The 26,743-nt window shown below is 36.7% G+C and overlaps 1 protein-coding gene across 1 annotated transcript in view; it reads right to left on the bottom strand.

Annotated features, from left to right (window-relative positions):
* The window catches only part of GABRG1 (gamma-aminobutyric acid (GABA) A receptor, gamma 1), a 210,847-nt gene that overhangs the window by 142,719 nt on the left and 41,385 nt on the right, over window positions 1-26,743 (bottom strand). Inside the window, exon 2 of the mRNA XM_006894172.1 lies at window positions 15,699-15,847. Coding sequence (XP_006894234.1) covers window positions 15,699-15,847 — 149 coding nt within the window. The remainder of the gene's footprint in view (window positions 1-15,698; window positions 15,848-26,743) is intronic.

Below are 26,743 nucleotides of genomic sequence, written 5' to 3'. Positions count from 1 at the left end.
CCTTAACAATATCTAATTTTCCTACATTCATGGTTCTCACATTCCATGTCCCAATCACCAGTGTCTGCTTACAACTGTTCCTCTTCCTTTGTATTTCCATGCTTGAAAACTCAGGTTGAGTTTTCAAGCATGGTTTTCAAGCAGTGCCTCATACGTATTTTTAAGATGATCATGAAATTCAGATGGAATTGATTCAAGAAAATATCTTGGTTCCTGTGGACTTTTAAACTTGCATAAGAATAATTGATAATCTGACCCACAGTATCCCTCTGGCCTAGGCTGTGATTTGTTTCTTTTCTATTTTATTTTTTTGAAAGGTATGCATCTGGGTTGTATCCATTCACTGTACTTCTTCAACATGTATTATTGTCCACAAAGTTGGAAGAGTTAATCACACAGCAAGAGATCACCAATCCTTCTCCCACAGAGCAGCTGGCTGCCTGGCCTAGTTTTAACTGCTGATATTGAGCTTCTCCAATTATTTCTTCCACTAATGCAATGATCTGAATTCTATGCAGCTTATCAGGTGAAATCCATGAGTAAAGTCATATTTTGTGACATGTTGTGGCTGATATTTAGAAGAAGGGGAATCTCAGAGCACTTGATTGTGCTCAGGCAGAAACTATACCTAGATCAGGAGGTTATTATGCAAAGCAGGTGAGCCCTGCATGGTTTGGAATTGCGAAGGGAGTACATCAGGGTTGTATTCTGTTTACATACCTGTTGAATCTATATGTTGTTGCTGTTGTTGTTGACTGCTGTCGAGTTGAGCGCAACTCATAGCAACTCTATGAACAAAAGACCTCTCCATAACTATCATCATGTCTTCAAGTTCATAGAATTTCCAGAGGCATGTGGCTTAGAAAGTGGACCCCCACTCCTGCTTCCAAACGTGTTTTACAGCTGGGCGCTCCACCAAACACTGTTCACATTGGGAAACCATTCTGGTATTTAATACCCCAATGATACAAGGTTCAGCATCACAGCAACCCAGGTTAATTCATACTGCATACAACATTAGTTTCATTTAGCAGTGATTAAGCGTCATCGAGTCGACTACGATGGAGAGTAAGGTTTACACAAAAATCTGAACTCTGTTCTATAACTAACATAATTTCTGTACACAACTCTGTTCTATAAATGAAATCATTTCTGCACATTTATAGAATTTAGAGTGTTTGTAGAGTTTCCAGAGGCGTCTAGTTTAGGAAGCCACTCCTGCTTCCCCAGCATAAGCCAGTCTGGAAGCTCATACAAACACTGTACATAATGGGTAACCATTATGATATTTGACAAGACTACTGAACAGCGTGCAGCATCGCAGCAACACCAAATTGTTCAGTTCAGCAACTAGACAAAAGATTTCTGTATCTTCTAAGGAATATTCATTCAAAAATTAATAAATTTAGCCCTAGGGCTGCAGTCCCACCTCCTCCCTGTGCGGAGTTTTAAAACCACACCTTTGAGCAGACCTCCACCCTAGGCAAAAGCTCAAAGACACCTGCTCTTGGGGGTAAAGGAACAGTAATATCTATCGAACATGACCTCAAAAACTTTCCTTACGTGCCCATCAGGACTGCCATCGACATGCAAGAAAGTAGTCAAATTCCCAGAGTGGAGGGTCTAGGCCCTGGCTGAGCAAATTATCTGAGAAGCTGGACTCTATGAAGAAGACTGTGGCATCAGGATTTGGGGAGACTCATCAATAACTTGCTTTATGCAGACGGAACAACCTTACATGTGAAAGTGAGGAGGACTTGAAGCATTTGTTGCAGAAGACCAAGGAATGCAGACTTCAGCATGGATTCCATCTCAATATCAAGAAAACAAAGATCTTACCACTGGACCAGTAGGCAGTGTCATGATGGGTAGAGAAAAGATTGAAACTATCAACACCTTCATCGTGCTTAGAACCACAAATAACACCCTTGGTATGAGAAGTGATGAAATAAGGAGACATATTACATTGGGACAATGTGCAGTTAGGAACCTTTCCAAATTACTGAGGAGTAGTGATGTCAGTTTGAGGACCAAGGTGCATCTGATTAAGGCCAAAGTCTTTCCGATTACTAAATATGCATCCGAGACATGAACGATAACTAAGGATGACAAGAAAAGAATTGACACCTTTGCACTGTGGTGTTGGAGACGAGCACTGAACATCCCATGGATGCCAAGACAACATATGTCTTGAAGAGGGTGCAGCCAGAGCGCTCTTTGGAGGCAAGAATGATGAGGTTTGCTCACATACTTTGGACATATTGTTAGGAGGTGCTATTCCTTGGAAAGAGACATGATGTTAGGAAAGGTGAAAGGTCAGCAAAGGAGAGGAAAACCCTCAACCAGTTGGATTGACAAGGTGACTGCTGCAATAGGCTTTTGTGTCTCAGAAAGTGTGAGCACAAAGTAGTCAAAGTAAAACGAAGAAATCAAGAAAGTAAAGAGCTGAACAGGAGATTTTATATGACAGTACAGGAAGACAAAGTAAAGTATTATAATGAAATGTGCAAAGACTTGAGTCAGGAAACCAAAAAGGCCGAACTTGCTCAGTATTTAAGCTGAAGAAACTGAAGAACAAATTAAAAACTCAAGTTACAATACTTAAGGATGCTTTGAGCAGAACATTAAATGATCCAGAAAGCACTAAAAGAAGATGGAAAGAATATACAAAGTCATGGTTTCAAAAGGAATTGGCAGACACAGAAGAATTTCATCAAACAATGCATGAGTAAGAGCCTGTGGTGATGAAGGAAGAAGTTCAACTAGCTTTGAAAGAATTAGGGGAAAAAACAAGACCCCAGGAATTGAACACATACCAGTAGACATATTTCAACAAACAAATGCTGCTCTGGATGTGATAACAAATTTGTGCTGGGAAATTTGGAAGAAACCTGTCCAATTGACTGGAAGAGAACCATATTTGTTCCTATTCCCAAGAAAGGGTGACCAAACAGAGTGTGGAAATTATTGAGTAATATCATTTATATCACATGCAAGCAAGATTCTGCTGAAAACTATCCAAAAACAATTGGAACAGCATATCAATAGAGAACTACCACAAGTGCAGACTGGATTTAGAAGATGCTGTGGTACTAGGGACATTATAGCTAATGATAGAGGGATGAAAGCAGAGAGCACCAGAACAATGTCAATCTTTGTTTCATTAATTAATCAAAAGCATTTGACAGTGTGGAAGACAACAAACTGTGGCAACCTCTGAGAAGAAAAGGAGTCCCCAAAGAGTTGATTGTGCTTACGTTAAACCTGCAGTTGTCAGAGCAGAGCAAGGAAACACTGCATGGTTCACAATTGGAAAGGATGTACTCCAGGGATGTGTCTTATCTCCAAATCTTTCCAATCTATATGTGGAACATATTATCAAGAAGGCTGGGCTCTGTGAGGAAGAATGTGATATCAGGATTAGAGACTCATCACAACCTGATTTATGCAGATGATACAGCCTTGCTTGCCAGAACTGAGGAGGACCTCAAGCGCTTGCTGCAAAATATCAAGGACTGCAACCTTCAATATATATTGAAGCTCAACATCAAGAAAACAAAGATTCTAATCAGTGGGCCAATTGGCAGCATCATGAGAGACAGTGAAGAGACTGAAAATTTTAACAGCTTCATTTTGCTTGGTTCAGCAATAAACATTATTAGTACCAGCAGCCGGGAAATCAAAAGACAAATTGCATTGGGAAAGTCTGCTGTCAGACAACTTTTCAGAGTACTGAAGAGTAATGATATTAGTCTGTAAACTAAAGTGTGCTTGATCCAGGCCATAGTCTTTGCTATTACTTGCCATGCATCAAAAAGCTGGACAATGATTAGGGAGGAAGAGTACTGACCATATCATGAACTGCATTGGGAACAAACATGTTTATCTTTGAGAGGGTAAAACCAGGGTGCACCTTGGAGGCAAGTGTTCTGAAGCTCCATCTGACATACTTTCTGCATGTTGAAAGGAGGGACCTGTCCTTGTAGAGGGATATCATGCTTGGGAGGGTGGAGGGACAATGTAAGATCCTCAGTGAGGTGCATTGACTCTGTAGCTGGGTTAATGGGCGGTAGGCATGTCAGAGACAATGAAATTGGCTCAAGATAGAGCAGGGTTCAGGGCTGTTGCACATATGTAAGTCACAAGTGACTCAATGGCACATAGCAACTACACTACCACACAGTGTTCTCTTTTTCTGTTCACACAACAGCTTCTTATTAAGTATAGGTTTCACATGTGCACAATCAAGTGTTCTTGAATTCCTATTCTTCTTAATGTTAGCCATTATTTGTTATGAACCACACGGTCAAATGCCTTTGCATGGTCAATAAAGCATAAAGAGACATTCCTCCTGATTGATATTAAAGAAATCATCTGACATCAGTAATGATATCTGTGGTGCCAGAGTCTCTTCTAAATCCAACTTGAATATCTGACAATTCTATGTCTATGTACTATTGTAGCTGTTTTTGAATGATCCTCAGTAGTATTTTGCTTTCAGGTGTCATTAATGATGTTGTTCAATAATTGTCACATTCTATTGGATTACCTTTCATGGGAATGGGAATTAGCCTTTATCTCTTCCAGTTAGTCATTCAGGTTGTGTGGCTCAGTTGAATAGCTCAAGCACCAAGCTAGGACAGGAATATGTTTGGGAAGAGGCAAAGACCTTCATCTATAACTGTCAGAGAGAGAAAGCCTTCCCTTAGAGCTGGTGCCTGGGACTCAGATATAGAGCCTTCTAAACTATTAGACTTATCTGTCAGTGTATTGTCTTGGGGAATAGATCTTCATCGGAAATTTGTATTCTTGCTTGTTTATCAGTGTTCTAATTAGAGCAGTGCTTGTGTGTCAGATTGCTGTATTTGTAGGTTGCTGGAATGCTGAAAACTGTGCCACTGGTGTTTAAAATATAGAAGGGATCACCTATGGTGGACAAGTTTTAGTAGAGCTCCAAGATTAAGATAGACTAGAAAGATTTGTCATCCGCTTCTAAAATAAAAAGCCTCTAAAAACCCTATGAACAACACAAAAACATGGATATAGTATTAAAAGTAGAGTCCAGATTGTCAGCCAATCAAAATGAGAAAAAAACAGATGCAAATACCCTTTAATATGTATTTGGAACATGGAACATATGGAGAATAAATGGTGGAAAACTAAAAGTTGTGAAAAATGAGATGGAACATATGATCATTAACATTCTAGGCATTTGTGAGTGGAGATGGACTGACTTTGGCCACTTTGATACACAATATCACACAGTATACTCTCCTGGGAAAGAAAAGCAGACTAAGAACAGTGTTGTATAATAATAATTTCAAGTTCTCTCCTGAGGTACAATGTTTTAAATGATAGGATCCAAACACATACAAGGAAGACCTATTATTCAAATATATACAGCTAATAGTTAAGGAGGAAGAAATAGAAGATTTTTATCAAGTATTGCAGCCCAAAATTGACCACATATATGGTCAAGATTCATTCATAATAATTGGTAGTTGGAATGCAAAATTTGGAAACAATGAAGGAGGAAGGGTAATTGTAACGTATGGCCTTGTCAATAGATATGAGGCCAGAAATAGAAGGGTGGAATTCTGTACGCTCAATGATTTATACATTGCAAATACCTTTTGTTTGTTTTAGACATTAAGGATACAATAATGTGAACTTTCAGGGGACTTAGCTTATTGAGGGGTGAGGGGTGCTGGGACACATGTATATGTAAAGGTTCCTTGGTGGAAGCATAGTTAAGCAATCAGCTGGGAATATACATGTCAGTGACTCAAATACATGAACTGTTCTGAGCAAGAGAAACATGGTAGTCTATTCTTATAAATATGACAGCCTTCTAAACCCCATAGAGAAGCTCTCATGCATCTTATAGGATTGCTATAAGTCAGAATCATCTCAGTGGCAATGGATTTGATTGAAATTAAAGTACAGACTTCTGCTACTTCTTATGGTAAGTAATTTACATGAAATAGATTGAAATATAAAAACCAACTAAAATATATTTGAAATCTCTCTCTCTTTCTCTTTCTCTCTCTCTCTCTCTCTCTCTCTCTCTCTGTCTCTCTCTCTCTCACACACACACACAAAGACAGAGAGAGGGAGTTTAAAGGAACCACAATGAAACTAAAGTGGCTAAAAGATGATTCAACAATTTCCTAGAAAGAAAAAAAATACATTAGGGCGAACTCTACTTTGTTGTTCAAGCACATTTTACAATATGGTGTTTCATTGTATAGCAGCAGTAACTGAAGAGAACACAGTGACCTAGAGCTTGCAGTTACCTAATTTAGCTGGAGAGACAAAAATTGAAGTTAAAAATTATCAAGGCAGCAAGACTGCCTTGGAATAAAGGAAACCACAGGGAATTTAATTAGATATTCTGTTTGCAACTTCCCCTCAGGCATTTGCTAATTCCTAAACTGTGCATGAACATGGAGAGATTCTGAGAAACCTAACGTCAGTTAGCTGCTAAAAGTCTAAAATAATATGTAAAGATTTCAGTAACTTCAGAGAAGTGTGGACCCACCACAGAGAGAGGTTTCTGGTATACACCTCAGGCTATCAGTTGAGACATTTGAAATAGCTGTGCCTTAAAATTAAAAAAAAATAAAATAAAATTTCAGAAATACACACACTGGTTTTGCCTAGACCAACTGAGTGATTTCCTTTACTAGACAAAGATAAAATTACATTTTCCCTATCAATAAATAATATAATCTAGAATTTCTATTATTTTTATGTATTCTACTAAAATATATTTAATGAAACAGGAAATCATATAAACAGAAAAATAATTGTTTTAAGTGTACCAAATTATCAAGACATTTGAGTTGTTATGTAAAGACAAATGTGTTTTTTAAAATCAATCAAAATATGAAAAGGTTAGCAAAATACCTGAAATCCATTTAAAAGTCAGATGCAGATCCTAGAGCTGAGACACATCAAAATGTAAATGGAATCAATAAACAAATAGTAAACAAAACATAGAGTGGTTGAAAAATAAAAATGGGAATTAAGAGGAAAAGTGTAAGTAGCAAAGTAGACATGGTAAAAATGTCAAATAAAATTATAAATGGAGCCAAGAGAAATAGCGACTGGAGCAATAGTTAAAGAAATATTGGCCAAGAATGTCCAAAAACAAGTTATGAATTAAGATTAATAGACATATAATTAGAACTCATGAGTAAGAAAAACAAATCTGTTGAACAGAACCAGTATTTAACCAAATAATATATAACAACAAAGGTATTTTTAATTAAAAAAACCTTGAATTTATACTTCTAAAAGACACATCAGAGAACTAGTAAGAAATCTAACCCAAAGGGAAAAACAGATAATTCTTAATAAAAGTTTCCAATTAAAAGATAAGAAAAATTGAAAAGGTTTTCAACAATAAAAGATTTAAAAACATAGGAGAGAAAACAGATTGCAGTGAAATCATACTTTTCACAAGCTTCATATAGAACAAGCCAACAGTGAAATAGCTTATTATAAAGGAAGCTCAAAGAAAGAAAACATGAAAGCACAAATCAAGGATGCTATCTAGCCAATCTATCCTTCAAATATCAAGTCAATGGAAAAATAGTTTTCAAAATATAAAAACATATTGAAAAAATCACTACTGAAGGATTTTCATTTAATCACATTTGTGACAGAAAAACTTCAGCAAAAAGATTCAGGATATCAGGTAAACACACATACGTGTATGTATGTATATATCTATCTATATATACACAAATACCTGTGTGTGTGTGTGTGTATATATATATACACACACAAACATATATATGTATCTGTATATGTGTTTGTATTGGAAATAAGAATGATGAGGCTAAGCCTCACATACTTTGGGCATATTGCTAGGAGGTGCTATTCCTTGAAGAAGGACATGGTGTTTGGAAGGGTGGAGGGTCAGTGAAGGAGAGGATGACCCTCAACCAGGTGGATTGACCCAGTGATTGCTGCAATGGTCTATAGTGTGTCAGGAAGTGTGAAGACAGCACAGGATCTCACTATGAATCATACTCGACTCTATGGCACCTAGCAACAGTAACAACAAATAAAACATATAAGACTTAAATGATAGAGCAAAGTTAAAAAAATGGGTAGTCAATTCCTACGTACAATCTAGGGGTTATATATTAATGTTATAAAAATGTAAAAAAAAAAAACCCAAACCCAATAACACAAAGCCACACCAAAACGTACATGAAGAACAAAATAGAATATCAGTCTACTCCGTAACGTTTCACTCAAGTCATAACAACAATCAAAAGTTTAAAAAGTGAATATACAAATGCTATATATTGTGACATAGGAGAGGACAGATAATGAATACTGCGCTGGAATGAGTAAAAGGGAAAACATTCTAAAAGGAATGGATCATTAGAAACAATATATATGGTAATCAATAAATAGTCTTACAAGGGTAATGGGAGGGTGGGGAGGGAGAAAAGTATTCGTTAATGGAAGAATTATGAGAAAATACTATGCAACTAAGAAAAAAGAAGCAAGGAAAAAAATAAAATTTATTGATTGATATCAACAAGGAACTAGCACAATACAGAAAACCTAGTTTCAATCTGAAAAAAAAAATTAAACTTGTTACTCAATTTAAACCTCAACAATAGACAAATGTGAAAAATAACACAAAAAGGTACTCCCTCCATGTAATAATCAACCACATAAGGTCAGAAGGACAGTATTTGTATAAAGACAAGGGTCAGAAATTGGAAGGGGTAGAATAGAAAAATTGATGGAAAATTAAAAAAAAAAAACCCAATAGAGAATGGAAGTGGCTATCATAATGTTGTTAAAAATGTTATACGTGAATAGGGGAACTGAAGACTAATTTACTTTGTAAACATTTACTCAGATTACAATAATGAGAGAATGAATGGATAAATAAATAAATAAGACATGGCAGTGCAATGTGGAGTCAGAACCGACCAATAACCGACACTCCAGTGGGTTTTCAGAGGTAGCTAATTGCACAGGAGGAGATTGCCCATCCTTTTCCCACAGAGTAATTCGTGGTCTCAAACCGCATGCCTTTGGGATTGAAGCATCTGCTTCTTGTCACTAGGCCTTCAGAGCTCTGGCCTGTCAATAATCACACTTAATGTGAATGGATTAAATGTACTTATCAAGAGGAAAAAATAGCAAAATGGAAAAGCATTTGTCAATTGAAAGACTGTGGTCCAAAGCTACCAGCATTTCCTCAAGAGGCAGACCCAACAGCCTGCTCTAGTAAGAATTGCAGCCTATACAGTTTTATAATACTCTTCTACTGTGTCATTTATGGGATCTCTCTGAATTTGAATCAACTTAATGGCACAAAATAAGACATCATTAAAGTGAAAATGCAAAAGTGAATCTAAAACAAACCATACAGTTTCTAAAATTAATATACAAAATATATTATCAACTAAAGTACAGAGCCCGCAGCTCATAATAAATATAGTAAAATGTTGTGTTATGTGCAATTGAATCATAATGGCCCTATGAGCCATGACTCTAAAACTTGCTTTATCCTAAGCCAATCTCACTGCCTTCAACTTCCTTGACTTCTTGCCATATAGCACTGTGCCACTTCATTTCATCCAGGATAAGCATAATTTAAGATTATTATGACAATCTAAAACAAACATAAAAATAATATAAATAAATATAAACAGCTAAATTTTCCTATAAAAGGAAAATTATTTTTTATTTGTTTACTTTTGTGTTTTTCTGAAAAGTACTTTTTATTTCTTTCTCAAAACAAGCCCCAACTATGTGCTATACATTAGAGAGATAGTTAAATTAATTCCCAAAGGCAAAGTTTAAGGAGATGTATAATGTTATCCTAGGCAGATACACAAATATCAAATATCAAAGCAAGAGTTACTATTGTTGTTGTTAGGTTTCTTCTTGTTAGTTCTGATTAATAGAAAATCTATATAGTACAATATAACCAAAACATACTTTGCAGTAAATCTGTAATTAGATAAAGTAGTAGTCCAATGTTTTTAATTTGAAAGATGAAAACTTTCTTTTTCAGTTCTTTAAGCCACAAATCTCTATGAACATCTTAAAATAATTTTACACCGAGAAAACACACAGCTAGTTCTAGGTGTTAACATATATAAGCAATTGTTGTGTTGTTGTTGTGTGCCATAGCTCACCCTCCAGTGGGTTTTCAGAAGCAGTTAATCCCAGGGGAGAAGAGTACCCATCCTTCTCCAGCGAAGCAGCTGGTTAAGGAGACATAGCCCATAAAAATTAAATAGGGCATATGAATGTGCAGGGGGAGAGGGCGCTAATGATTGGGTTGTACAATTTGATGGGTTGGGGGTGTGAGGAAAATGGAAAGAATTTGTTCGAATTTGTATTCGAGATTTATAAATAAACTAGTAGAGAAAACGAAAGAAAACAAAGATTCTCTTGGGTCACACAGTTTGGGGAGGGGGAAGGGGTAAGGGGAAGGATCCTGTGTGAAAAATAAGGTATACAAACTTCATGAATTTTGTATGTAAACCAGCAAAAAAGAAAATTTTAAAAAATAAATACGGCAAAATAAAGGGAAAAAATCATTAAGGTCTCAAAAGCGAATGGTAGTAGGAGATAGGCAGGGAGACTCAGCAATAATGGATGAACCACCTGAGTCAGGTCCTGACACTAAAACCAAATAAATTAAAGGACTTGGTTTTCCTCATTCTGAGTTAACCAAGTCCTCATGGATGGCAGAAATGAGGGAGAAATACTAAATGGACAACTAACTTTTCTTTGATTCTTCATGATTAAAGATAAAAGAACTATTAAAAAGTTATTCAATTGTTAGTTCAAAAATGAGACAAAAATAACAATCAAACAAAATATAAGGTATTGTTGTTGCTGTTGTTATGTGCCGTCGAGGCGCTTGTGACTCATAGTGACCCTATGTACAATAGCCCTAAACCCTGCTCTATCCTGTGCCAATCGCACTGTCTCTGACACGCCCATGCCGATTACCTCAGTCACTGAATCAATCCACCTCATCTTCCCCTCCTGTGCCGTCCCTCCACCTCCCCAAGCATGATGTCCCTTTTCAAGGACCTGTCCCTCCTTACAACCTGTCCAAAATATGTCAGACGAAGCCCCAGAACCCTTGTCTCCAAGGAGCAGCCTGGTTTAACCCTCTCCAGGGTGAATGTCTGCTTTCTTGGCAGTCCATGGTACATTCAATACTCTTCTCCAGCACCACAGCTCAAAGACATCAATTCTCCTTCTATCCTTCTTGGTCATTGTCCAACTCTCTGATGCATAACAAGTGATTGCAAAAACCATGGCCTGTATCAGACGCACCTTAGTCTCCAGAGAGACACTGTTGCTCTTGAGTATTTTGGAGAGGTCCCTAAACACAGACTTTCTCACCGCAATACGTGTTTTGATTTCCTGGCTACTGGTGCCAAGAATGTTGACCGTGGAGCCAAGTAGACTAAAGTTGTGAACAATCTCAATCTCTCCACCATCCATCCTGATGCTGCCAATTGGTCCAGTGGTGAGAATCTTTGTCTTCTTGACATTGAGCCTCAGTCCATACTGAAGGCTGCAATCCTTGACCCTCTGCAGCAAGCACTTCAGGTCCTCCTCAGTTTCAGCAAGCAGGGTTGTGTCATCTGCACAACGCAGATTGTAAATAGATCTTCCACCAATCTTTACGCCACACTTCTCCTCATAGAACCCAGCCTCTTGGATAATCTGTTTGCATACATGTTGAAAAGGTATGAAGATAAGAGTGGCCAGAAAAACAGCAGACATTATTCATGAAAATTCTGAGCCATATGCTAGTAGCTTGCAAGTTGCTATGCTGTAGAAAACTTTGTGACCACTGTTCCAAATACCAGCAGGTCATACAAGATGGACAGGTGTCAGTGAGTTTCCAGATTTAAAAAAAAAAAAAAGTAGAAGCAAGACAGCCCATCTATTTCTCAAACAATATGGATAGCAGCACAACATGTACAGAGATAATTGCGTCAAATATGAGCCTCTCAGTTTGGAAGGCACTCAAAGCAGCACTCCCTCCTCAAATTAGCTATTGTTGTTGGGTGCCACTGAGTCAACTGCCGTATCTTATAGCAACCGTATGAACAACAGATCTGAACCTTGCCCTATTGTATGCTATTATTTACATTTCTAATATGCTTGATTGGAAGGAGGAGTGTCATCCACTTCCATAATAGCTTGCCTCCAGAAACCTTATGAACCTTGGGAGAGGACGAAAGGCACCCAAGTGTCGAGGACTCTCCTTCATAGGGTCGCTATGAGTCACCTGCAACTCGACAGCACTTAACAACAACAACAACAATATGCTTGAGCCACCACTAGGGATCCTTTATTTATAATTTACTGTATTATTTTACTTCCTATTAGTTTTTTTAATAATGTAATTTCTCAGATAGAAATTGTTTTATCTATACTTTCTAGATCAATGCTCAATTAGTAAATAGTGAATAGAAGTCATGTTTTTATTGATGTTGTTGCTGGTAGGTGCCATTGAGTTAAGTGACCCTATGGGCAACAGATCAGAACTCATTTATCCTGTGCCAAACTCACAATCTCAGTCACAGTCAAGACGTATGCTATAGTCACTGTGTCAATCCATCTTGCTGAGGGTCTTCCACTCCTTCATCATCCCTCACCATTCCAACCGTTATGTCCTTCTCCAGTAAATAATCTCTCTTAACAACTTGCTCAGAATATGTGGAATGAAGATTTGCCACCCTTGTTTCCAAGAAGCAATCTGGTTGCACCTTCTCCAAGACTTATCTGTTTGTTCTTTGGCAATCCCTGAATTATTCAGTATTCTTTTCCAACACTATACTTCAAAGGCATCAATTCTTTTTCTGTCATCCTTGTTCATTATTTAGCTCTCAGATAAATAGTAAATGCCTCAAAAGATTGTGGCTGGAATCAGATGCACTTTAGTCTTCAAACTAACAGAATTTCTCCTCAGTAATTTGGAGAGATGCCTGATTGCATACTCTCCCAGTGCAATATGTCTCCTGATTTCCTGATTGCTGGTACCCAAGTATATTGATTGTGGATCTGGGAAAGATGACGTCATTAGCAGTTTCAAACTTCTCCATATTTATCAGGATATGGCCTAACAGTGTAATGGTAAGATTTTTTTTGTTTTCTTGTTTTTTTTTTCCTTGGAGAAGGACATTATGCTTGGGAAAGTAGAGGGACAACAAAAGAGAGGCAGACCCTCAAACAAATAGACTGACATAGTGACTATAGAAACATGCTCAAGTGTGTCAGAGATTGTGAAGATGGCACAGGATGGAACAAGGTTCAGATCTGTTGTTTGAGGGGTTGCTATGTGTTGTTGTACCTAACAACAACAATAAATTGTTACAGTCATTAAGTCAGTTTATCTTGTTGAGGGTTTTTCTTTTACATTCTACCTTTCTAGACATTATATCTTTTTCTACGACAAGACTTCTTCTGACAACAGGATCAAATTAACTGAGATGAAGTTTCATCATTCTTGCTTTGAAAGAGTACCCTAATTGCACATCCTCTAAGACAGAATTGTTTGTTATTTTGGAAGTTCATGTTATATTCAGTACTTTTCTCCCACACTGCAATATTTCAAAACTCCTAATTTTAATTTTCTTCAATGTAGAGTATACTCTAATGACTTACATGAAATAGAACTTTTACCTAATGAAGACAAATTAATTAATGAACAAATTAATGAACCCAAATTAAGAATAAATAGAGGCAAACATTCATCAATAATTGGAACATAGAATATACAAAGTACAAAACTAGGAAACTTGAAAGTCATCAAAAATTACATGGAAAACATAAAGATTCATATTCAAGGCTAAAATGGACTGATATTAACCATTGTTTATCAGACAATTATGCTGGGCATAAAAAATGGAAGAGGTATAGTTTAACATTAATCTTCAAAAACACTTATCAGTGTCTGTTCTGAAGTACAGTAATATCAATGAAAGAATCATTTCTATGCACACACCCAAAGGAGATCTGTAAATATGACTATCTTTCAACTATAGCCAATCACAAGGGTTAAGAATCTGTGTTGCAATCCCAAAGACACATAGTTTGAATCCACCAGCTACTCCATGAGAGAAGAATGGGTAGTCTCCGTCTAGGTGATTACAGCCTCTGAAAACCCACTGAAGGAGAACTATGGGTCGGTTCCAACGTGATGGTACACAGAAACAACAAAAAAGAAATTTCTGATGGCTGAAATTTATGGAATAGTCAAGCAATACTGAAATGTAAAAATTGGAGGGAAAAGGACTGTTACTTGGAAAATTCAGCTTTGATGACAGATAAAAGGTTACAGATGGCATGAAAGAATTGTATACTGAACTACAGACATGGACCTCACCTGATGGAATACACAGAAATCAAATTAACTACATATGTTCAAACAGACAGAAAGTAGAAAATTTCACTTACAGCACCCAAACTAAGACTATGAAAAAAAATGGAAAAAATCACCAGTTTCTCCTATGTAACTTCAAATTGAAACTAAAGAGAATTTAAACAACCCACAAAAGAAAAATGAAATCTTGAGCTTATTTCATGTAAACTTAAAAATCCTTCCAAGAATGGATTTTATATATTCATAGCTAATGATCTAATGACCAGATGAGTTGAAAGGGGACATCAAGAGCACCATATATGAATGAAGAAAGCAAAAGATTATGAAGAAGACAGGAAAGGAAGAAAAGACCAAAATAGATTTCAGAAGAGACTCTGAAAGTTGTACTTAAATATAGAGCCAGAACAAAAGGGGGAAGAATTATAAAAGAGTCGAACAGAAGTTTTCAAAGAAGAACTTGAAATGATAAAGCAAAAATAATACAGTGAAATGTGCAAAAGCATGGAGCTAGAAAACCAACCTCAGCATTTCTTAAACTAAAAGAAAGGAAAAGGGAGTATGGGGGGAAAGCCATCCTTCAAGTTGAAATATTGAAGAACTCTCCAGGAAAAACACTGAATGATACAGGACTAGTCTCAAAGGAAGATGGAAAAAATACAGTAACTAAAAAAAAGAATTTATTGACACTGAACCCAAATGTCTCCTGATTTGTATGTTTGGTCCCTTTATATTTGTTTGCTTATACTGAACTTTTATGGTGTGTGAGTGTGTGACAAGATTAATGTGATTCAAATTTATATGAAAATGTAAACAACCAAGAATCACAAACCACTTTGGGAAAAAAGTGTTGGATTACCTATATTTTGATACTTTTAAGATTTATAGTTCTACAAGGTAAAAGCAGTGACATCAGCCATTAATTAGAACTCTCACTTACCTTTTATATACTAGCTTTTCTATGTAGAATTTCTCAAGTCTTTAAATAGCTTTATATCTGCTCTTGTACTTCTTGTTGTGACTGTTAAAATTGTATCAATATATTTTTATGTCTGTCTTCCTACATCAGACTGAACTCCACAAAACAGTATCCATTTTACCTTATAATTGTCAAACACAATAGTCCCTAATATATCACAGTTATTCTAGGAATATCAGATAAATCATTATGACAAAATCAATGAAGTGAAAATAATATTGGATTTTATAACATTATGTAATTACTATTTAATCCATAAAAATTAAATATATATACTTAAATCTGGTTCACAATCCCAGACAGACAGCGTAGACCTACCTCCTATATCTGGGCGAAGTTTATTGTCATAGCCTTGGAGTAATGAATTGAGAATTTGTGTGATGTCTCCTTCATGAATCTTTGGTGCCAAGACCCAAGTTTTGTTCACAGTTAAATCCTCATCATCTTCATCATCTGCTTTATCAACACTAAATAATTCAAAGAAAATTTGAATGACAGATAGCATAACCAAAGCATGTACATAAAATAAACAAAACCAAACCAAGGTTATCATATTGTATTTATAGAAAATCAGGCATTGCAAATATGATATTACATGGTGTTGAATGAAATAATTATTTTCTAAATGGTCTTCAGATAATAACATTCAATAATTGAAACATTCAGTGAAAGTCAAAAAATACTAACATTCAAATAATTTCAAAACTTAACTCAAGAACAGTCATTGAAAGCCAAATAAATTATACTTGTATACATTTACCTATTCCATGAACTTTTCAGACTGTTTTATTGTTAGCCATGCATACTTGTCCTGACATTTTTCTTTTTAATTTTGTGTGGCTACCAAATTTAAGAAGTGGAAGAACTAACATAGAATCAAGAAAACTCAAACCCTTTTTTGTCAATTGGAAAACAAACTGCATGGTAGTATCTTTCTCCTGTGGAGTGGCTTGCAGACTCAAACCACTTTCTTTTTGGTTGAAAAAATAATTCCTTACTGCATGAAGCTCTGGTGGCCTAGAAGTAAGAACCCGTGCTGCAATCCTGAAGGCACTGAGGTTCGAAACCACCACCTGCTCCACAGGAGAAGGATGGGCAGTTTTCTCCAGTGCTCTGAAAACCCACAGGAGGGTCAGCTATGTGTCAGTTACAACTTGATGGTTCACTACAACAATAACAGGCCACAAGAGCTCCCAGTAAAGAGCAGGAGGAAGCAAAATCCTATTTATTACCTACCATCAAATAAACAGGTAACTCTTTTTATTATGTAAATAAGGAGCTCTGATAGTCCATAGAGAGTGGCACAGCTAACCCAAAGGCTGTGTCTCTCTGGCAGTTGGAGTCACCCCCGTACAATTTACAAACTATGAGCTGGTTCCAACACAATGGCTTTATGAAAGAAAGAAAGAAATTATGTGTCAATTACATTGAAACCCTGACTCTCCATGTGAATTTTCTACCTACTACCCAGTCAATTTTCTCATCCTATCCTCAATCATATATCAAAATGATAGTGGTTTTCATTAAACTTCCTTGTATCCGTATGGATATTATCCTGTCACTGCTTGCTGAAACTGAGGAGGACCTGAACAGCTTGCTACAGAAGGTGAAAGACTGTAGACTTCAATATGGACTGAAGCTCAATATCAAGAAAAAAAAGATTCTCACTACAGGGCTGATTGGTAGCATTAAGATGAATGGTGAAGACTGAGATTGTCAAGTGCTTTAGTTTGCTTGGCTCCACAATCAACACTCTTGACACCAGGAGCCAGGAAATTAAAAAACATATTGTGTTGGGAAAGTCTGTTGTCAGAGACCTCTCCAAAGTACTGAAAAGCAACAATGGTAGTCTGGAGAGTATGGTGCACCTGATACAGACCATGGTCCCATGGTCTTTGAAATTACTTGCTATGCATCAGAGAGCTGAACAACAACTAGGGATGATAGAAGGAGAATTGTTGCCTTTGAGCTGTGGGGTTGGAGAAGAGTATTGAATGTACCATGGACTTCTAAGAAAACAAACAGGTTCATCCTGGAGAAGGTGAAACCAGGCTCCTCCTTGGAGGCAAGGATTCTGAAACTTCGTCTGATATAATTTGGTTATGTTACAAAGAGGGATCAGTCCTTGGAGAGGGACGTGGAGGGAAAGCATAGGAGAAGAAGACCTTCGATGAGATGGATTGATTCAGTGACTGGGGTAATAGGGGTAGGTGTGTCAGAGACAGTAAGATTGGCACAGGACAGAGAAAAGTTTATGGCTGATATACATAGGGTCACTATGAGTCACAGGTGACTCAATGGCACATAACAACATCCTCAATCAAGTTTCCAAGTCTGAAAATCTTAATGGTAAAAGTCTGCCCAACTTTCTCCCTTGGATAGCAGATGGGAAATTTCAAACATCAGATATTAGTAGCTTTTCTTTGGTTGACAGCACAATGTGCTGTTGTTGTTATTATGTGCTGTGGAGTAGAACAATAGGATGGCCCTATCCCCTGCCATCCACATCATCTCTGATATACTTGAGCCCATTGTTCCAGTTATTGTGTCAGTCTAACTTGTTGAGGGTTTTCTCTCAATAGCTTTCCAAGCATGATGTCCGTATATAAGAAATATAAAAATTCTTCTTACCTTTGAATTTTGGCAGAAAAAGAAAATATTTTGAATGTTAACTGCATATATCAATGTATTCATTAAAAGCAACAAACTTAATTTCCCATTAATTAATGGAAAAACAAAATAATACTTAATAAAGAAAAACTCTGAAATTAATTCCAAAGAAGTGAGCCTCTTCTCACATGCAGTGGGCATATTATCAGGAGGGGCTAGTTCTTGGAAAAAGACATCACATTGGGAAAGTCAGAGGGTCATTAAAAGAGAGGAAGACCCTCAAGGAGATAATGCATTGATATAATGATTATAGCAATGGGCTCAGGTTTACCAGAGATAATGAGTATGCCACAAGATAGGTCAGGGTTCCAATCTTTTGTTCATGGAGTTGTTACAAGTAGTAGCTGCTGCCACAGTCCCTAATAACAACATTGGCTTCTGACTCATGACAACACTCCATCAGGTTCCTAGGTTATTAGTCTTCATTGGAAGTTACTGACCATTTTTCTCCACTGAAGCTGCTGATGGATTTGAACTATCAACCTTTGGTTAGCAATGTTAAACATTACACATTATGCCACTACTTATTATCCATAAGTAAGCCCATATTCATTTGAGCAAGACTAGTCTGAGATTAACCACCTTTTAATAAGTCTTTTGCACTCCAATGAAAAAAAGTTCAAAACATTATGTAATTTTATTGTTGAAGTCAGGTAAATACAATATTGTTGTTGTTGTTGTTAAGTGTTGTAGAGTCACAGACTACTCAAACAGACCCTATGAATTAAAGACCTGAACAATTATTTAGCTTTCGTAATTTTTCCAAGTTCATAGAGTTTCTGGAGGCAAGCTATTTCAGAAGTGATGCCACTCCTTGTTTCCAAGCTTGTTTTAACCGTTTAGCTGCACCAAACTGTCCATCAAGGGTAACCACTATCAATATATCAATATTTATTAACATGATGAATTATTTAATATTTAATTTAATCTTTATAAAAATACAATAGAATCAGTTATGATTGTCCATATATATCCTCTCTTTCTTCTTGTAGGTTTATCTTTCTCCACCATATAACTTCTATTAGTCAATGAGTAAAATTATAGGTAAGGCTTGGAATACGCTTTTGTCAAAAGATTATATGTCTTACTCTTGATTTCAAAAATAGTCATGTGCCTTCCTTCTGATGATAAAATATGAGAAGTAGTGGCATAGGCCATCACTGAGGAGAAGTTTGTGCCACTGAAGGATTCTCTGTTTCGCTAGTCCTTCTAGGAAAGAACTAGGCATACTCATATAGAAGGAATACCATCACTACATGTCCTGTGTGCAAATGACCTGGAGAAGAGTAACAGTTGGCCTAAAAAATACGTAACATGATCAATAGCCTGCATTATGCAGAGAACACATCCTGCATACTGCAAATGAGGAGGACTTGAGCACTTGTTGCAGAAGATCAAGGAATGCAGCCTTCAGTATGGATTGAATCTCAATGTCGGAAAAACAGAGATTCTTACCACTGAACCAAAGGACAGCATGATGATAGCTGAAGAAGACATTGAAACTGTCAACAGTTTCATCTTACCTGGTTCCACAATTAACACCGTTAGTAGCAGCAGTTAGGAAATAAGGACACACATTGCACTGGGAAAATCTGCAGCTAAGGACTTCTCCAAATTGTTGAGGAGTAATGATGTCAGTTTGAGGACTAAAGTGTGCCTGATTCAAGACATATGTTTCCGATTACTTGCTATATATCTAAAAGCTGGACAATCAATAAAGATGACAGAAAAATAATTATGCCTTTGAGCTGCAGTGTTGGAGAAGAGCACTGGACATCCCGTGGACAGTCAAGAGAGCAAACAAGTATGTGTTGGAGAGAGTGCAGCCAGAGTGCTCTTTGGAGGCAAGAATGATGAGGCTTCACCTCACATACTTGGGCATGTTTCTAGGAGGGTTTATTCCTTGGAGAGGGAAATAATTCTGGGAAAGGTGAAGGGTCAGTAAAGGAGAGGAAGACCTACTCATACAGATTGCCACAATGGGCTCTTGTATGTCAGGAAGTGTGAGGATGGCACAGGATAGAACGGGGTTCAGATCTATTGTTTATAGGGCCACTATGAGTTGTAAACAACTCAACGGCCCCTAACAACAACAACAATAATAAATAAACATTTTATGTTTTAAGCTAATTCAATTTAGAAATAGTTGACTGTTAGAGCTTAAATAGGTCAATGCCAGATTTCCTTCACATTGCCAGCGTTCAGTGCATTTAGAATTTAAGAAAACAAATTGAGAGAGGTTAAGTTGATATATCCAGGATCTATACTTGCAAAATCTGATCAGATCAACTCTGGTGGTCTAGTGATAAGGAGCTACGTTGACAACCCAAAGGTGTGCAGTTCAAAATCACCAGTTGTTCCATGGAAGAAAGATGGACAACCTCTTCCAGAAAACTCATTATAGGGTCAGCAATGGATCAGTTCTGACTCAATTATACAAAACCCAAACAATCCTGACTAAGGACATTACAATTATACATTAAATTTTAATTAAATCTACACTGACATATAGAATATGTTGTTGTTGTTATGTGCTGTCAAGTCACTTGTGACTCACAGCGACCCTACGTACAACAGACCTAAACTCTGCCCTGTCCTGTGCCACTCTCATTGTCTCCAACACATCCATCCCGATTACCCCAATCACTGAATCAATCGACCTCATAGAGGGCCTTCCCCTCCTGCGCTGTCCCTCCACCCTACCAAGCATGATGTCCCTCTTCAAGGACCAGTTCTTCCTTACAACATGTCCAAAGTATGTTAGACGGAGCCTCAGAATCCTTGCCTCCAAGGAGCAGCCTGGTTTAACCTTCTCCAGGATGAATCTGTTTGTTTTCTTAGCAGTCCATGGTACACTCAGTACTCTTTTCCAGCACCACAGCTCAAAGGCATCAATTCTCCTTCTATCCTCCATAGTCATTGTCCAACTGATTGTTCACAGCTTTAGTTTGCTTGGCTCCACAGTCAACACTTTTGGCACCAGCAGCCAGGAAATTTAAAGACATATTGCAATGGGAAAGTCTGCTGTTAAGGACCTCTCCAAAGTACTGAAGATCAGTGGTGTCTCTCTGGAGACTAAGGAGCGTCTGATACAGGCCATGGTGTTTGCAATCACTTGTTATGTGTCAGAGAGATGGGCAATCACTAGGGAGAATAGAATATGCCACTATTTTTATAATCAAATATATATTCTCAAGAAAGAAAATGTTGTTTATGTTAACAATGTTTTGGAAGTGGAAAATGGGGAAAAATATACATGTTCTTAACATTACTTCCTTTTCCAAGGGAACACAGAAGTAATCTGGAAATTGATCTTACTAATATTATTTTCTGCTTGTTTTTCCTCATTTTTTGCAATAACAGAAAGTAAATTTTTCTGTAATGCATTTTCTCATTAAGAATCTGAAATATGCAGATTACACAACCTTGCTTACAGAAGGAAAGACAGTTTGAAGCACTTACTGACGAGGTTCTGAAACTATGGGTTTCAGTGTGCGTTGCATCTCAACATCAAGAAGACAAAAATCCTAACAATTGGATCAAGAAACAATATCATGATGCATGGAGAAAAGACTGGTGTGTTTAGCCGTTTCTATTTACTAGAATGCACAATCAGCATTATAGAAGCATTAATCAAGAACTCAAATGACCTTATGTCCACAAATTGCCATCTAACATCGAAGGTTTATATGTTTTTATGGTGTTTAGTAAGGAGCTCTTATGACCAACTGCCAACAATCTGTGCTGCAATCCTGAAGAAAGGTGGTACAAGTCCACTGGCTGCTCTGTGGAAGAAGGTTAGGTGATCTCCTCCCATGGGATTAGCTGCCTCTGATAACCAGCAGTGTTTAACAGGCTTCAGTGCAAGATCCAGAGTAAGATGGATTAAGAAAAAAAACTCTGGTGACCTACTTAATGAAAACCAGTCAATGACAATCCTGTGGGTAGGTTCTGCAACAGCTCCTCATGGAAGGCCAGAGCCAGATAGTTTTATATCACTGTACACGTGATTGTCTTTAGGTCTGCCCCAACTACATAGCAATTTACAACAAAAGGTTTCTTCAATTTTTATACATGTGTGATGATCACGATTTTCTAAAATAATACTCTGAGAATTGCTATACCGATTAAGCATTTTTTTGTTTTGTTACTTTTAAGCGATTATTCTTGAAAAATATTAAAAAGCATACTTATACCCTTAGTTTATATGAGCTCTGGTGGCCTAATGGCAAGAAGATGTGTTGGCAATGCTGAGGGCACAGGGTTTGAGGCCACCAGGTGCTCTGGAGACGGATGGGCAATCTTCTCTTCTATGATTAACTGCCTCTGAAAATCCATGAGAAGGTAAGCTATGGGTAGGTTCTGACTTTAGAGTACTCAGCAATAAGGTACTCAACAATACAGTACTTAACAATAAGATCTGTTTTCGGTCTATGAATTTATAGTTTTCCTAGCAATGTATTATAATTATTTATATTATTTTTATTAGCTGTTGTCTCCAATTAACCATTGTCTACCATTTGTAAGAAACTATGTTGCATTCTTTCTCCATTTGATGCAAAACAGCCCTATTAAATGAAAATCAATACTTAATATTTTAAGCACGAGAAAAAGAAAGAAAAAATCTAGGACGCAAGGCTATTAAATAATAGAATCAAGATTAAACATAATTGGTTTAATTTGAAAACTTGTTTTGTCTTTCCTTTGAAGTTTCATGATGCAGCCTCATTTTTATAGAATAATTCAGGGTATTTAGATTTTTTTAATTTCCCAATTTATAATCATAGTCGTGTTTACATAGTAAAGCCTGTAAAAGCTCCGTCTTGTCTAAAGTCGAAATCTGTCACAAGGTGTCTGTGGGGTAGGATTCTTAACAGAAAGTACTAGGGAAGGGGTAAGTACTCTGTCATAGGAGGAAATTTTACAAAATCCAGACAAACAAAACAGTCCTGCTATCATGGGTTTCACTGTAATAAACAAATAGAAAGACAATTGGGAATATAAAATACACATCCCTCAGGAGCAATAATTCTAAACATGGAAGAAACTGGAAAGTATGATGCTGAGTGAACTAACTCAGTCTCATAAGAACAAATACTGCACATGACCGTTATTGTAAAAGAAACATAATTAGTAAGATGTGTATGAAAGTCCTGGGGGCAAAGGAGGGAGTAGGGAGGAAAGCAAGGGGTCACAGAGTTTGGTGGGCAGAGTCAGGGAGTGAAGGAATTAGGAAAAGATCCAGTACAGACCTGAAAAGATGAAACAAGGGCAGGCAGGCATGGATTAATGTTTCATTTTATAAAACACAATGTATGGGAATGATTGTATGGAACAATGTGGATGAAAGAATATGGGAATCACAATACAAATACATTTTGTATTCAAAAAAAACATAAAATTAAAGTAAAAGTAAACAAAAAAATTGCCATCAAGTGAATTGCAACCCATAGAAACCAAAGAGTTATTGTCGTACAGCCTTATAGAGTTTCCAAGTCTTTATGAAAGCACTCTACCACGTATTTCTCCTACTGAGTGGCTAGACGATTGGATCTCTGGCATTTTGGATAGCAGCTGAGCATTTTAGCCACAGTGTCATCAGTGACCCTTTGAATGTGAATATACATGAAATAAATTATTTATTCTTTGCCCTTACATCCTGAAAATGTACAATAATTACAATGATTCAGAGAGCTTTGATTGGAGGATACAATTCAATACATTAACAAAAAGCTCATTTGGAAATAATGTCATTTTGGAATAAAGTTTTCTTTAATCCTATTTATGACTTAATATTAGGGTTAGGTGTGTCTTAAACCTAATTCTCTGATAAATGTATATTTAAAAAAATAGACAAAAGATTGAGATATGCGTACCAATGAGGAATAGAGAGATGCTATCTGGAAGCTTCCAGAGAATATGCAGAAGAAAGCAAAAAGAGCTGAGACAAGGATTTTCCCCCAGAGTAGATGATGGCAACCTTTCTAAAAAGTAAGATCCTGAATCCAGACTTGTAGCAACCTATATTCTGCAAGAACATACATTTCTGTTACTTAAAACCATCTGTTTTTTTTGTCATAGCATTACTAACAAACCAAGACACCGATGAAAAGAATTAAATACCTATGCTCAATCTGTAGAACAAATGTCTTTCAATGACAGAGGAAATGATAAGCTCTGCAAGAAAAAAAAAAATAAACACAGTAATGGTAACTCAATGGAGGGTCAGATTAGCAGTGGCTCCAATAGGAAGGCAACACATTGGAGTTTTGAACAATGCATTATTGTTGTTGTTGTTGTTGTTGTTGTGATATGAGAATGACTCATAGTGACTCCATGCACAACAATCCAAGTTCTGTTCTATCCTGTGCCATTCTCAGTATCTCTGACATATTGAGCCCATTTCAGCAGTTGGGAAAATCCATGTCATTGAAAGTCTTCCTCTCTTATAACATGATTTTCCCTTCCAAGGAATAGCCTCGCCTAGCAATATGCCAAAGTATGTGAGATGGAGCTACACTATCCTTGCTTTTATGAAGCAGTATGGCTCTACCTTACTCAAGACCTGTATCTGTTTGTTCTTTTGGAAGTCTATGAGACAGTGAATATTCTTCTCCAACAACACAACTCAAAGGCATTGACTTTTTTTCCATCATCATTTATCATTGTCGAGCTCTGAAACTATATCTAGATGTTCTTATTTTTATATTAAGAGAAACTTAGTCAAATAAATTTTAAGAAAACAAAGGCACTTAACACAATGTTATATCTAATAGTCAACTTACAATCAATTTAAAAATTTGCATCAACAGTGATATATCTTCATGAGAGACTGTAGTCATTCAACTAATGGCTGTGAAGAGGAAAGATCCTCTGAGCTGAAATATAAATAAGATGAATACCTATTCTCTTCTCATACATCTTGAGGATGTATAATTATACTCCTTTCTTAATATAATTTTTCTGGTGTTTTATATAATTATTAACTTTTTTTTAACACAAACCACCATTATTATTAAGTACCATAAAGTCAGCTTCAACTGTTATCCTACCCAAGCCTTACAATTTCCACTGTACTGAAGTATATTGTTCTAGTTATTGCCTCATTATATCTCATTGAGGGTATTTCTCTCCTTTACTAACCTTTTGCTTTATTGTTGTTGTTTTAATAATATTTTTTAATTTTAATTGTGAGTTTAGTAAAAGTTTACATAAAAGTAGGATTTTAATTCATTCATTGTTGCATATTTTCCTTTCTCCCAGTTAATTTTCTATTTTTTTAATTTTGTTTTATTAATGTAAATGAACATTTACAGAGATTTTGGATTTTCATTCATTCATTGTTGCACTTTTTTCTTTACCCCCCTCATCCACAATTCGCTCCTCTCTTTGAAAAGCAAAAGATAAACTTCTTAGTTGGTATACAATGCCCCAGACCCTGCCCCTGGCCCCCCCCACACCCCACCCCAAATGCACTCCACTATGCAACCTTAATTCATTGTTGAACAATTTCCTCTTTACCTCTCACCTCCTCCCCTTCCCCAGTCTTTTTTGCAATGTACCTCTTATTCTGGACTATTGTCTTACATATAATGCCTAATCATATATTGCTTTTAAACAGTCCTTTCCTTCAGCTGTTCTAACATAGTATTCCTTATCTATCCACTCTTTTCCTATTATCCTCCCAACCTCGATGTCAGTCCTTCTTTGTAACAATGGAGTTATGCACTATTTGTCCTTTTCTGATTTAGATATTTCACTCAGCATAATGTCCTTCAGGGTTACCCATGTTGTGTAATGGTTTACGAGTTCATTTTTTTTTCAGTGTTCCATAATATTTGAAAAACTATAGCATTTATATCCATTCATTTGTTGATGGGCACTTGGGTTACTTCCATCTCTTTACTATTGTGAATAACACAGTAATAAACACAGATGTGCATACATCTGTTGGATGGTTTCTTTAGGGTACCCTAACTTTCTGCTTTTTGAATCTCTCTGATAATATGCCAAAATATGTTAAATAAAGTTTCACCATCCTTGCCTCTAAGGAGCACTCCACCTACACTTTTTATCCAAGACAGATTTAGGTTTGGTTATTTTTTTTGGGGGGGGGAAGTCCTTGGCATAATCAATAATTTTCAATATCAAAATTTTCACAGCTTAGTATCTTTTTAAAAAAGGACACAGAAAAATTTTCTCCTGTTATTTCTTACACTGAAGGTAATAAAAGATATTTTATGAGATGTCTCTGGTGAGTTAGTGGTAAGGAGTTGAGCTGTCAAACCAAAGGTACATGGTTCAAATATAACAGATACGCAGTGAAAGAAAGATGGGAAGTCAACTCTTGTATGCTTTACTGGCTAGAGGGTCAGCTATCAGTTATTTCTGGTTTGACTGTATATAACAAGAAGAAAACATGGTAAATATATAATAAATAATATCCTACACTAATAGAGAGTACAAGGAGGAATGGGACATAAGGATTGGTGGAAGATTCATCAATAACCTGCGTTATGCAGATGACACAACCCTGCTTGCTGAAACTGAGGAGAACCTAAAACACTTGCTGCAGAAGGTCAAGAACTACAGCCTTCAATACAGACTGAAGCTCAACATCAAAGATTCTCACCACTGGGTCAATTGGCAGCATCAGTATGGATGGTGAAGAGATGGAGATAGTTAACAGTTTT

This window comes from Elephantulus edwardii, unplaced genomic scaffold, assembly GCF_000299155.1.
Source record: "Elephantulus edwardii isolate Elephantulus edwardi_28Jun2011 unplaced genomic scaffold, EleEdw1.0 scaffold00137, whole genome shotgun sequence".
NCBI lineage: Eukaryota > Metazoa > Chordata > Mammalia > Macroscelidea > Macroscelididae > Elephantulus > Elephantulus edwardii.
Note: the sequence above shows the minus strand (reverse complement) of the source record. Positions and strands in the feature narration are given on the sequence as shown.